Source organism: Artemia franciscana, chromosome 17 (assembly GCF_032884065.1).
Source record: "Artemia franciscana chromosome 17, ASM3288406v1, whole genome shotgun sequence".
NCBI lineage: Eukaryota > Metazoa > Arthropoda > Branchiopoda > Anostraca > Artemiidae > Artemia > Artemia franciscana.
In genome coordinates, this window is record NC_088879.1 from 31,460,465 (window position 1) to 31,475,341 (window position 14,877).

The following is a 14,877-nucleotide window of genomic DNA, read 5'->3' on the forward strand; positions in this document are numbered from 1 at the left end:
TGTCTCCTCCTATACATGTTTCCTGTATAATCGTTTACATTGTATGTCATGTTGGAGAAAATGCAATTTTTTCTTACAGACCTTTAACTCTCTTCGTGAACATAAGGCTGTAACCTATTTTTTCAAATACGCAGAACTATTATATCAAACAGTTCGCGGTACTGTAAGTAAGGAGTGACCCGACTCAATAGTAACCGAACTCAACAAAAACAGAATTTGATACCAATAGATATATCAAAAGAATTGAATTTCTATGCTGATTTCAAATATATAAGTCTCATTAAGTTTAGATGTACCCATTAAACGTAACGAGCCTGAGAAAATTTGCCTTATTTTCAAAAAAAGGAAAACACTCCTATAAGTTATAGAATCTTAACGAAAATAACACCATCAAATTCATCGTATCAGAGAATCCTACTGTAGAGGTTTCAAGCTCTTATCTCCAAAAATGTGGAATTTTGTATTGTTTGCCAGAAGAAAGATAACGGATGCGTGTTTATTTTTATTTGTTTAATTTTTTTCCTAGGGGTGATCGTATGAACCCAGTGGTCCTAGATTATCGTGAGGGGGCTCATTCAAACGAAAATTAAAAGTTCTAGTGCCCTTTTAAGTGATCAAAATTTTTGAGGGCAACTAGGCCCCCTCCCCCACCCCTTTTTCCCGAAATGGTCCGAACAAAATTTTGAGATAGCCATTTTGTTCATCATAGTTGAAAGGCCCAATAACTATACCTTTGGATATAATATGACCCACCCCCACAGCCCAAGGGGAAAGGTCTTTAAGTTGTAAAAATTACCTATTGTTTGTGCATAGTATTTGTTATTGGAGAGAGTGCATATTGAAAGCATGCATTTAGGGTGGGGGACGAATTTTCTGCGGGGGGGGGGGTCCACGAGAGAATTCTCCATGGGAAGGAAATTTTTCTGGAGTGAACTTGTCAGGGGAAATTATAAATTGAGGGAACTCAGAAAAAATCCTACACAAAATTCTCTCTATATGTTTTGCTTTCTCTTTTCCGTCGCAATGGTACTTGTGGAGTTGTTAAGGGTAATTATCCTGGGTAAAAATTCACAGGGATTGAATTGTCTAAAGGATATTTCCGTGGGGAAAGTATTTGTCTGTGGAGGTGGGGTCAGATTTCCTGGGATTATTTAAACACGATCAGAAATCAAATTAAAAAAAAAACAAATTTATTAAAATGAAAGTAAGGAGCAATGTTAAAACTTAAAACGAACGGAAGCTATTACCTATATGAAGGGATTGCCTCCTCTTCAACACCTCGCTCTTTACGCTAAACTTTAAATTTTGTTCCAATTCTTTAAGAACGACTCATGAAAGACTTTTTTCTTTTCTTTTTTTTTAAAAACAGTAAGAAGCTTTTTTGAAAGTACTAAAAACTTTAGCGTAAAGAGTGAGGTGTTGAGGAGGAGGCAATCCCCTTCATATACGTAATAATTTCCGTTCGTTTTAAGTTTTAATGTTGCTCCTTACTTTCAGTTGAAAAAACTTGTTTTTTTTAATTTTATCTTTATTTCATATCTGTTAAAACTTTAACAGTTTTAAAGTTAATATTTATATTTAAAAAATTTGCGCGCTATCCCTTGTCCACCAAAAAAGAACTACTTTCGTAATCCCTAATCCCCCTTTTGCCTACCCAGTATGGATATGTAGCTGTATGGCAGTAAAAATTATTTTGTTTTTGTGATGTTTTGTGAATGGCTACACAAATAGTCCATCGAAAATAGATAAAGCAATTGTGAAAAATGTGATATGATGCGAGATAAGGGCTAGTCGACCTGATCTCTGGAGAATTTAATTTTTAAGATCTGCCCTAAGGAGACAAAGTTAAATAAAAGTGTTTAGAAAGATGACTACAATTGTGGACGATAAATCTCTGGATCCTCGTCCATGAAAAAATTGTTTTCTTAAATTGATAATCACCATATCCCTATGAAGTAGTGGTATTCGATTAGGCCACCTTGGTGATAGCGATTTAAATGATTTTTGTCACATCTATACGTTGGCGGTTTCCTTTTGTGGTGGCAAATCATCCAGGTTTCCAAAATCAAATTTGGATTAGGATAAGCTAGGGCATAACTAAGATGATGTAGATAGTGTTTAAGATATATTGTTTTCCTGATTTCTCTCATTTTTTAAATTTTTTGAACCATCGTATTGAAGGTATGCGAAGAAAGTTGCTAAGCAATGCGAATTATAAAGGGTAGGTTGAACACCGTTGATGGTGCAAAATTCGAATCACTGTTGGTGCACAATTTTCTCTTTGCGTTCATACAACATATTTCGAAAATATGTACATATCCTGTGTTTTGTTTTGGGAGGGGGTACCAAAAATGTTTGTTCCGAAGGTAAGGGGGTGGAGTACTGAAATAATTTATATCCGAGTTGAGGTGGGTACCAAAAAAATTTTCGTTCGGGGAATGCTACCAGAAGAATTTTTTTCGAAAAGTAGGGTTTTATTTAATAAACAAGAGTTTTTTATTAACACCAATAAACAAGTTGGAAATATTCTTTTTTAAGTTTTCATGAGGAATAGTCTTTTTACCTGCATTTTTACGACCGAAGCCACAAAATTATTTCAGAGGTGAGGGAGATTTAAACCAGGTATCTCTCTGGCCGTGGTTGAAAAAGTAAATTTTTCTAGAAAAAATAGCAAAAAGAACAATCCTAAAGACCTCCCTATTTGTCAGGAATTTAATTTTTTTTTATTTACATTTTCGTATTGTCCATTTCTTTATTCATTTCTTTTTTTATTTTGTTTTCTATTCATTTTTATTCATTGTTTTCTTATTCATTTCTTTTTTGTCATTTCTTTTATTCATTTCTTTTTAATTTTTTTCTATTTTTAATTTTCTAGTGATCGGCTACTGGATGAATTGGCAAGAACTAGGGATCTCCTAGCTCAGTGTTTATCAAGAGTGAAGCAATTAGAGTTATTACAAGTCATTTCAGTTGATGAAGATATCCCTCACGGAGAAAGGTATATTCTAACTTTGCATTTCAGTATAATATTAAGAGGGTCTACCTTTTAGTTAAAATTTTTACATATATGGTCATTATTTTTTTATTCTTTTTTTAATGTCAGGTTTCTTGGCGCTATCGTCTGGAGACGGCCGATTATCCTTGTGATTATTGTTTTGTTTTCATTTTAAATGTTTATTAATCTTCTGTCTTAGCAAATAATAAAAGATGCTTTTGGCGAAGCTATTCTAAAGCCCCATTTTTGTTTGGCATTTTACGAATGAAGTGTAAAATGAATTTGCAACTATTATTACCTCACTGCACCGCAAAGCCGCTTGAGGTCAAAAATAGCACACATTTTCCTCCTCCAATCTGAAGCTTCACTTGACTTGGGAAAATGGGCTCAAAATTTGCCCCCCCCCCAGAATTTTGATGAAATTACGCTCATGTCTTTACCCCTCCCATGCAGTTCCAACTTCTTTTGAACTATTTCTTATGACCTTTTGCCACCTCATTCGGGGACGAACTGCTTTTTAGTCAATTGAAAACCTCATTTTCCACTGTTTAATTGAAAAAAGAACTTTTCCCCCGTTTTCATTGGAAGATTAGCTTTCCATTCTGGTCAGTAAAATGCCAAATAACATTATTATAACTTACATTGATTACAGTTGTATATCTGTTGGAAGAAGACATGCAAGTCATTGTAAAAGTGGACCAGTTCAAGTGCTGTGGCATAAATGGGAATAATTAGTTATGAAAATCAGTAAAGAAAGATAGATTGATTGAAGAAAATAACTTTGTGTTCTGGGCTTCCTCTTCCTCTTCTAATTTCCGTTAAGTTCCAGGCCCTGTTCTCGCCATATCCTAATATTTTCTATCTAGGGATTCTTTACCTTTTTTGTTCCAAAAACTGATACTTGATGGGCTTATCCCAAAGGGCAAGACCTTCTAACCATTTTGAATTAATAAATAGCGGAAAAACTAAGAGCTGTAAATTGTGTTGCTAGATTATTTAAACTTCATAAATATCGATGGTTCGACTTCATCTTTGAGTCCTTTTTTTTCGGAGGATGTAAAATAACTGTTGTTTAGCACGAACAGTGATAGAGGTCAGCAAAATAATTAAAAGAGTTTAGCTCTACTAATAATTGTTTTTGGCGCTAAACAGTTTGAGTCATGGCTAATTAAAGACTGAATTCCTACAGGGCTAATTAGGATTTGCCGTGCTCCAGTTTTGTCTTAGTGTGGATCTAATGACGAATTCTTGTACTAATAGAGAGGTCTCTGATTTTTTTTTTCTTTCTTTTATTTTCTTTTTTTCAAACAGTTCGTGGTAACGAACTTTAGTAAGGAGCGACCCGGTTCATTAGTAAACGAAACTCTAAAAAACGGAATTTTGATGCTAAAAGATACATCAAAAGAATCGAATTTTCATGGTGATTTTAAATATATAAGTTTCATCAAATTTAGTCTTTGTCATCGAAAGTTACAAGCCTGAGAAACTTTGCCTTATGTTGGAAAATAGGGGAAAATACCCCTTAAAAGTCATAGAATCTTAACGTTCCTAGAGTAAAAAGAATAAAAACTCCTGAAGATGAAGATATAAAAAAAGAAAAGCTCAGAAAATTATCAGCAGAGAATCCAGAAGATAAAAACAAAAGTTAGGAGAGAAAGACTGAAATAACTGAATCAAAAGAAAAGAATTCAAAAAGATTAGCCACGTCACAAAAACAGCAGTTGATAGCTATTATAATATAAGCTTATTATCTAATATATATAATACATAATTATACATATTATAGAATAATAATACATTAGATAATATTTCATACTCTTCCGCTAAGATACAACGGTTCACCGACCAATTTGACTTGGGTTCAAGTATGGGTCTGAAACATGGTCACATCGAAAGATAGAGGAGGGTTTGTTAGATATGTTTGAAGGGAGTTGTTTACGGATTCTTTTTGGATACCCATCTGACTGACCGTATTTCAAACTGTAAGATATACGAAAAATGTGATTGTATCCCGCTTTCTAGGGCTATAATGAGAGAAAGGTTGAGATAGCTAGGAGATGTTCTGCGGGTGAGGGACGACAGGTTGCCAAAGATTGTCTTTTTCAGCCTACCGTTTAGGACCAAACAAAAAGTAGGTTTTGGAATAGCTTTGAGTAGATTGGGGTAGTGGAGGAGCGTTTGCAGTTGTAGCCTCATAAGGGTTTGGTGCTGCAGTGAAATGTTAGTAGTAGTAATATTCCGAAAAAAGTCAAAAATATGCACGATGAATACTTGACATTTAAAGCTTTTTCGAAATTTTTGAAAATTTTCCTTCTTGACTGTACGTCTGTGAAGAAATTACTATACCTACATACTGCAGGTATAGTATATTTATATGCTACAAGATATAAATACACTATAGATATTTTTGTTTTGTACCTTATTTATTCTTTTTTTACGTTAGTATATCTATCTTCACGTGTATTTGCGTAGACATCTTGACGTGAATCTTCTATCGCTTGCATCATCGTATTTACATTGGCCATATAGGTGGCGGAGATAGGATCCTGTAACAAACACTATCTCAACACCTGTATTCGAGATGTTGAAATTTCAATAGTGCCAAAACTCTTTTTTTCTTTTTTGGCAACGATGACAAGGTTGTATATATATATATATATATATATATATATATATATATATATATATATATATATATATATATATATATATATATATATATATATATATATATATATATATATATATATATATATACATATATATATATATATATATATATATATATATATATATATATATATATATATATATATATATATATATATATATATATATTTTCTAAGTATAGTCCAAAAGATCATTCTTGTATTTGGCTTGTACGTACTTTTGGTATGCCAAAGTGGAAACTTTTTTTCAAATGATTAAATTTAAATATTTTAAATTTATAATAAAATTAAACATTTATATATTATATATTTTACATTTTATATATTTCAATTTATATATCTATCTATATATATAAAAATGTAGTGTCTGTCCGTCCGTCTGTCACTAAGTATGACGTCAATATATAAAAAAACTAGCTGTTGGGGTGGCGCTTCGCGCCACCTCAACTAAGTATGATATGTACTATAGTATGATATAAGTATGATATGTACTAAACGATATAACGATAAACGATATATCTTTTGATAAGTTGCTTTTCTATGATATGATATCATCTTTGAGTGACTTCACTGCCTGATCACAGATAAAAAAAAAAAAAAAAAAAAAAAAAAAAAAAAAACAGCCGAAAGCTTTTTCTGTGTGTGAAAGATAGCTTTAAAAAATCCTTTTCAGATGGAAATGGAGAGCAACAGTAAAATTAAAAACGAACAGGAATTATTCCGTATTTGAGTGGATTACTTTTCTAAGCACTAGTCCACCAGTATTAGCGTTAAAAGTTTTAGCGAGTCAGTGAATATATAATAAGGCCAATTTTTTATATATAGAGCAAGAAATAAACAATATTTTATATATCAAACAGTTCGTGGTAATCAACTGTAAGTATGGAGCAACACGGCACAATAATAACCAATACTCTGGAATTTTGATAACCATTTCGGAAAAGAGGGGGAACACTCCCCAAAAGTCAAGGGATCTTAATCAAAATTGCACCATGAGATTCAGCGCATTAGGAAACCCTAATGCAAACAAGAAAGATCCTTGTTTATTTTTTTCCCAGGGGTGATCATATCGAACCAATGGTCCTAGAAGATCTGGAGAAAGCTCATTCGAACGTAAATTAAAAGTTGCAGTGTTCATTTTAAGTGACTAAAAATATTAGAGGGTAACTAGCCCACCCCTCTCACGTCCCTTTTCCCACAGAGTTATTTGATCAAAATTTTTAAATTGTCATCTTGTTCAATATAATTGAAAGGTCCAAAAACTATACCTATGGGGATGACATGACCACCACAGCTCCTGCGAAAAGGTCTATTTAGTTTTGAAGTTTGCCCATTGTTTACATATAGTGTTTGTTATTGGTATGTAGAGAGACATTTTTTGGGGGAGGGGGATATTTCTTGCGGGGAGAATTTCACGTGGGAGAGAACTTCCCAGATGTGAGCTTTCCTCTGTAAATTTTACGCAGGGGGATTAGCAAGAATTCCTGTACAAAATTATTTTTATTTGTCTTATTCTCTCTTTGTTGACTCAGTTTTACGTGTGGAGATTTTCGAGGGGGGATAGTGTAGCAGGAAAATCTCCACTGGGGTCAGAAGTGTCTTGGGGATTTTTCAGTGGTTATTTTTGGGAGGGATTTCCTATGGGAGCAATTCTCCATGGAGGAATTTCCGCGAGAAAGCTTTCCATTGGGAGGGGGCAAGAAAAAGATTCAGCGAAGGGGGATATTTCCAGCCTAGTTTCAAAAAGGATCATACACTAAATGAAAAACAAGTCTTTATTCAGATGAAAGTAGGCTAAGGAGAACTTTCCAGGAAGAATTGCCCCATTTTCTGGGGACAATTTTCAACGAGGATGGAATTATCAAAGGGAATTTTCCGGGGAGATTTTACACTGGAGGAGCCTTTTCGTTGAGGGGGGAGGTGAATTTCCCGGCATAATTGGAAACATGATCAGAGATGAAATAAAAAAAATAACTGTTTTTTCAACGGAAATTATGGAGTAATATTAAAACTTAGAACGGACATAAATTAATCAGGGAATATCCCCTCTTCAATAACTCGCCCTTTACGCTGAACTTTAACTTTATCTCAGTTCTTTAAGAACGGCTCCTAAAACACATGGGCCGTTTAATTAAAATAAGAAGCTTTTTTAAAGCCCTAAAAAACTTTAGCTTGTGGACTGAGGTATTGAGGAGGGGGGATCCACAGCATATATGGAATATTTTATATTCGTTTTAAGTTTTAATGTCACTCCATTGTAAATGTAATTATTATATAAACGCCCTTGCGGAGACGTTTGAACCAGGGGCAGTATTTTTCCCTAAGTTATTTTAAAATCGATTTGGGCACTTGTATGACGAACGACTATCAAAGTAGAATTAATTCCCAAAGGTCAGTCTCGGCTAATTATTAGAAACCATTTCCTAAGCTATTCTGAAAAAGAGGACCAACGGCACAATGTATGTTCAACATATGTAGCCTACATCCCAGAACCCATTTGACAGCCACAATGTATTGTTGTGAACTTACTGTATATCCACTCATCGTATTTTGGCTATGGTCAATCAGGGTTGCTACATAAGGTTAGAAATGTAAGGCTATATTAGGTGCTAAGACTTTTTTTTTAAACATATTAGACTTATGATGTGGCTTCTGAAGCAAATGGCGTTTTATCTACCCACTCTCTCCTATTTTGTTGGTTCAGGAGATTTACAGATATTTGGAAGATTTAGTTTTTTCCCTAATATTCTATATATTCTACTCTCACTCATAGAAAACGGGGAAATTCTGCATCAAAATGTAGGGAGGGGTCAAAGACTTTCTTCCAGTTTTCTTATAAATATACTAAAAAGGCAGTTTTCAAAATCTAGAATGTACGTTGGTATTTCAGTTTTTGGGCGGAAAGGGGGAAAACTGCCAAGAAGGTGAAATATATGGACAAGGGAAGATATTATTTTTAAAATCTCCAGCACCTCGATATTTCTGGGGGAAATATCGGCTGCCCCATGGTCGTACGTCCCTGGGTGTCACCTTGTAATTTTTACAGTTTATTTCTTTATTAAAACCCCAGTCAAAAGCTATTCCTGCGAAAAGTTTGAAAATCTTATTTTCGCTTTCCCGTAAATACTGAAAAGTATTAGATACGTTCTTTCATTTTGTGCATGGCAATATCGTAGAGCTGATGCATTAGTTATCCAACTGTGAGATATGGACATTAGAGCTTATAGATCTTCAATAATAACTCTATGGAGATTTTCGATCGCCTGAAACAACTCAACTGACATGATCCTTCCGATAATCATCATAAATTTCACTTAATATGGCCGCATTAATGTGGCCGTTAAGTTGTAAATTGAAGGATAATGCAAGAGACCTCTAACCTGCTTCGCCAATTTGTTATCATTTAAAAATTAGTAATATCTATTGTTTTAATCGATTAATCCTTTTAAAGAATGCTGGTTTTAACAATCTTGACACGAGTCGTTCCTACCACGGAAAATATGGGAACTGTATTGTTGATCAGCCAGTGATTTATTTTTTTTTTATTTTTTGTTCATTTACATATGGGGAGACTTACCGGTCAGGGTTCTGCCATAAGGTCCCCTTACCTATAGAACACAAAAGAAAAGGCTCATCATATCCAGAAATGTGGTCCGAAGAGACCGATGAAGAATATGGTCACAGTGAGGGACCCTGTATCTGCAACGCCGCTCTTAACTTGAACTCTGTTATCCCTCCCCTATCTCCGCTCCTTCCCTTACCCTTGTCGACCAACAATAGGTTGGAAAACTCACCTTGAATAGGAGTAACGGCCGCAAGAATTTCTTTCCTCCTCCACAACTTCTGGTTTTGGAAGAGAGGTGACAAATTTGATAAACCTATTTATCTCCTATCGTTTGTCTTTGTCATCCACCAATGTCTGTTCGTGGCTGCAAGACTCACCAGCAACTTTAGTTCCACATTTATAGAACGTACCCATGCCAGAAATAGTTTTGCACAGTTCTGCCGCTTAGCACAATCCCAAATAGCTTGGCATAATGCTCAAAACGCTTGGCAAAGTCGCGCCACTTGGCGTGCGCCACCTGTTGTACATGATTCCTTAGAGAGAGCGACCCCTGGGTCTCAGCGCAACGCTGTCTGTGTTTTTGGCTGTATAACTACCAAATTTCAAAAATTAGCTGAACGTGGTGAAGCTCAACGTTTTTTTGCTGCAACTTCCAGAGTCATGATTCTAAATTACAATATAGATGTATCTGACGTAGCAACCCTATCATCTTGCCCTTCAGAACCTGATTTTTGATTTACAATAAAAAGACACCTGTTATAATATACTACTTATTCAGTAAAAAGCAAACATTTTTCATTTCTTATCTTGTTTGCTGCAAACATCAATTACCATGTCAACACAGACTACCGCTTTTAACTGTCTTTCGCTCACATATGTTAATTTGAAAAAGAAGAAAAAGGTATGTTGTTTGCATATTACTGGATTGTCATTGGTTCTAAACGATAATTTTTACATGGCGTAAATTGACGTTTAGCACACGTAGCCGAATCATAATGCTGCGTATTTTTAAAAAAGACAGTTCGTTTTAAGGTTAAAACTTAGTCATAATAAATTTCCTTTTAAAGAGAAGTTTGCTAGCTGGTGTCTTCTATCTTCATCCCTAATCTTGAGCTCCTGGAATGTATTTTTTGTTCATCTAATATAAATGAGATAGGCCTAATCAAGAGGTTTCTGAAAAAGAGGCGACTTTAAGTGAATTATATTCATCCGCATTTTACAGAGCGCATTAAGAAAAGCCTAACAAAAAATGCTTTATTTCTAGAAAATACCCTATATTTTATTTTTGAAAAATTATCTAATATTTTTAAAATTAACATCAAACATCGGAGTCTATTAATACAATGAGTAAATAAGATCTTGTCTCTCAGGAGTTTCATCATTCTAGACCACTTTGGAAATTGCGTCAGAGGAGTGGTTGAGCTTTAGCGTAACAACCTCTTTACTGTATTAGCAACCTCTGTTGATATTCAGCAGTTGTTAAGGCAACCCCTTTCCAAGTGCATCTGATATTTTATCTTTTTCTGCACACTATTTCTCGAGAGGTGCCCACTTTCTGCCGCCTGGTGTGCATCTTAGAATATCATGTGCGCCACGCAATTTCGCCACCCTTGGGATACCTTCGCTACGCTTGGCCTGCGCCACTTGGTGTGCGTGGTTTCTGATCTGTGTTTAATGCCTCACTATTTCTGAAAGCACAAACTTTATTTTTCTATACGTGGGTGCTAATATTCATCTGATATAGGCTAATTAATTTCTTTTGAGATGGGTGAATGGCTGTACAAAAAAATTATATTTAAACTGTTAAGTCACAAAAAATCAAATTATAAATTTGTCAGTGTTCTTTTTATGAGATTCACTACTTAAGGTGGCTATAAAAAAGTGTCCGAGAAATAAATTGTAATTTTTTTTTAATTCTTTATTATTTTGAAAACATCTATAAGTTGAAGCCGCGGCTAAGGCAAACCCTTTTATGTGCACCTAACCCTTTTTTCTTGAAATACCATTGCACAAAACACAATTTTCCGTTTTGAGCTGAGAAGTAAATCAGCGATGACAACGTCGTTCGTTCTTTAATATTACCTACCAAGAAAAGCCGAAGCCTTTTTCCATGCATAATATATATTTTACTTAAGGTTAATGTCTATAATCATAGTTGCAGCAATAGCTGGAACCCAGTAAAGAACAAACCATGGTCAATTGCAATCAAGAACTAATCTACATTATTTTTTGAAATTTTTACACCAAGAAGACGACTTAAAAAACACAGTTTCACACTTTTTGATAATGTTTACGCTCTAACACCATATTTGTTGTATCTGCGTTTGATAATGATGGTTCTACCCGTAGCTGCAACCTATTCAAGGACGAAACAAAGTCCATAGTTACCAAAAAAATGGCTATTAAGGAAAAATTGCCACTCCTAGCTGATTCTGGAAAGGTAGCTATTATCTCCGTTAGTCTCAATAGTGAAATCTGGCTTCGAAAATAAATTTGGGGAAATTTTGAAAAATACCCTTATGCTCCGAAAAATGGCGTTGCATCGAAACAAAAAATACACAAATGTAACTGCCTTGTCTGAAAATTTTATACAGGAGACTTACAGCCCCTAGCTTGAACAACAAGGAAAGTCACTTTTTTTGGCACTTGGTATTAACGAAGTGACATGTAGCAATCGCAAATTCTGTTGGTCTGTCGGTCTGTCTGTCTGTCGGTCCCGGTTTTGCTAATTTAGGCACTTCCAGGTAAACTAGGGCGATGAAACTTGGCAGGCATATCAGGGACCAGATTAAATTAGAAATAGTAATTTTTCCGATTTGACCATCTGGGGAGGAGTGGGAGGGCCCGTTAATTCGGAAAAAATAGAAAAATTGAAGTATTTTTAACTTACGAACGGGTGATCAGATCTTAATGAAATTGGATGTTTGGAAGGATATCGTGTCTCAGAAAGGTTATTTTTGATCCTGACTGAATCTGGTGACATTGGGGGGAGTTGGGAGGGGGAAACCTAAAATCTTAAAAAAACACTTAGAGTGGAAGGGTCGGGATGAAACGTGGTGGGAAAAATAAGCACAAGTTCTAGATACATGATTGAAATAACCGGAACGAATCCGCTCTCTTAGGTGTAGTTGGGGGGGGGGTTAATTCTGAAAAATTAGAAAAAATGAGGTATCTTTAACTTACGAACGGGTGATCGGATCTCAATGAGATTTGATATTTAGAAGGATATCGTGTCTCAGAGCTCTTATTTTAAATTCCGACCGGATCCGGTGACATTGGGGGGAGTTGGGAGGGGGAACCTAAAATCTTGGAAAACACTTAGAGTGGAGGGATCGGGATGAAACTTGGAGGGAAAAATAAGCACAAGTCCTAGATACATGATTGACATAACCAGAACGGATCCGATATCTTTGGGGTTGTCTTAGATACGTGATTTACATAATTGGAACGGATCCGCTCTATTGGGGGGGGGGGTTAATTCTGAAAAATTAGAAAAATGACGTATTTTTAACTTACGAAGGAGTGATCGGATCTTCATGAAACTTCATATTTAGAAGGACCTCGTAACTCAGATCTCTTGTTTTAAATCTCAACCGGACCCAGCGTCATTGGGGGGCAGTTGGGGGGGGGGGCGGAAATCTTAGAAAATACTTAAAGTGGAGAGATCAGGATGAAACTGGATGGGAAGAATAAAAACCTGTCTAAGGTACGTGACTGACATAACCGGACCGGATCTGCTCTCTTTGGTGGATTTGGAGGGGGGGGGGTAATTTGGAAAAATTAGGTATTTGTAACTTACGAAAGGGTGACCAGATCTTAATGAAGTTTGATATTTAGAAGGATCTTGTGCTTTAAAGCTCTAATTTTAAATTCCGACCAGATCCTGTGACATTGGGAGAAGAATTTAGAAGGAATTCATGTCTCAGAGCTCTTATTTCAAATCCCGACCAGATCTTTTGACATTGGGGGGAGTTGGAGGGGGAAATCTTGGAAAACAATTGGAGTGGAGGAATCGGGATGAAGCTTGGTGGATAGAATAAGCAAATGTCCCTGACTCGTGATTGACCTAACCATACTGGATTCACTCTCTTTGGGGGAGTTGGGGGGAGGGGTTCAGTGATTTGGCGAGTTTGGTACTTCTGGACGTGCTAGGACAATGGAAATTTTAGGCGTGTCAGGGAGCTGCACAAATTGACTTGATAAAGTTGTTTTCCCAGATTCGACCATCTGGGGGGCTAAAGGGAGAGGAAATATTAGAAAAAATAATGTATTTATAACTTAGGAGTGGGTGATCGGATCTTAATGAATTTTGATATTTAGAAGGACATCCTGACTCAGAGCTCTTATTTTAAATCCTGACCGGCATTAAGCCACTGATTTTCCTTTTAAATCAATCTATTGATTCTTATAATTTTGTTAGAGCTCGTACCATATGAGTTTTTGGCTCTTAGCTCTTCTTGTCTCGTCACAAGTGCTATATTTAGCTCTTAGCTCTTGTTTTTGAATGAGTATCTCCCATACAGTGATATGTCCTCTAATTTTTATTTATTTATTTTTTTTTAGCAGGGAAGTGGAACACCATAGAGAGCTGTTTTATTCTCTTGTGAGACCGTTGAATGGCAGCAAAACAAAAATATACTTTATGTTAAAAATATATTTTTTAATATATTTTATTATACAAAAATTTCTAACTGCAAATTTAACGTTTTTTTTGTCAGATTTATCAGTTTAAGTTGGAAAAACAGCTTATTTTAACTGAAAGAGGTACTGAAAACTGAGATTACTTGAGTTTTTTTTTTTAGATCTGATAGATACTTATGGACCTTTTTGCTCCAAGTAATCCCTGTGCGGCGTTTTTTTAATGCTCTTGTTATTAACCAAGTGACACATAGCGATCGCAAATTCTGTCGGTCTGTCGGTCTGTCTATCGGTCTGTCTGTCCCGGTTTTGCTAGTGTAGGCACTTCCAGATAAGTTAGGACGATGAAATTCGGCAGGCGAATCAGGAACCAGACCAGATTAAATTAGAATAGTCGTTTCCCAATTCGACCATCTGGGAGGGAACGGTTAATTCTGAAAAATTAGAAAAAATTAGGTATTTTTAACTTACGAACGGGTGATCGGATATTAATAAAATTTGATATTCAGAAGGATATCGTATCTCAGAGCACTTATTTTAACTCCTGACCGGATCCGGTGACATTGGGAGGAATTGGAGAGGGAAACCTAAAATCTTGGAAAACGCTTAGAATGTAGGGATCGGGATCAAACTGGGTGGGAAAAATAAGCACAAGTCCTTGATACGTGATTGACGGAACCGAAACAGATCCGATCTCTTTGGGGGAGTTGGGGGTAGGGTTTATTCTGAAAAATTAGAAAAAATGAGGTATTTTTAACTTACGAAGGAGTAATCGGATCTTAAAGGAATTTAATATTTAGAAGAACCCCGTAGCTCAGATCTCTTATTTTAAATCCCAACCGGATCCAGTGTCATTGGGGGGGGGGGGTTGGTACGGGGGAACCGAAATGGAAAAGCCTTAGAGTGGAGAGATTAGGATGAAACTTGGAGGGAAGAATAAGCACAAGTCCAAGATACCTGGCCGACATAACCGGACCGGATCCGCTCTCTTTGGGGGAGTTGGGGGGGTT

At 35.7% G+C, this 14,877-nt stretch overlaps 1 protein-coding gene across 3 annotated transcripts in view; it reads left to right on the forward strand.

The window, feature by feature from the left end:
* The window catches only part of LOC136038141 (EF-hand and coiled-coil domain-containing protein 1-like), a 204,755-nt gene that overhangs the window by 146,073 nt on the left and 43,805 nt on the right, over nucleotides 1-14,877 (forward strand). For all 3 annotated transcript variants that reach the window (XM_065721173.1, XM_065721171.1, XM_065721172.1), the window contains one exon: nucleotides 2,876-2,998. In XM_065721173.1, the coding sequence (XP_065577245.1) occupies nucleotides 2,876-2,998 (123 nt within the window). The remainder of the gene's footprint in view (nucleotides 1-2,875; nucleotides 2,999-14,877) is intronic.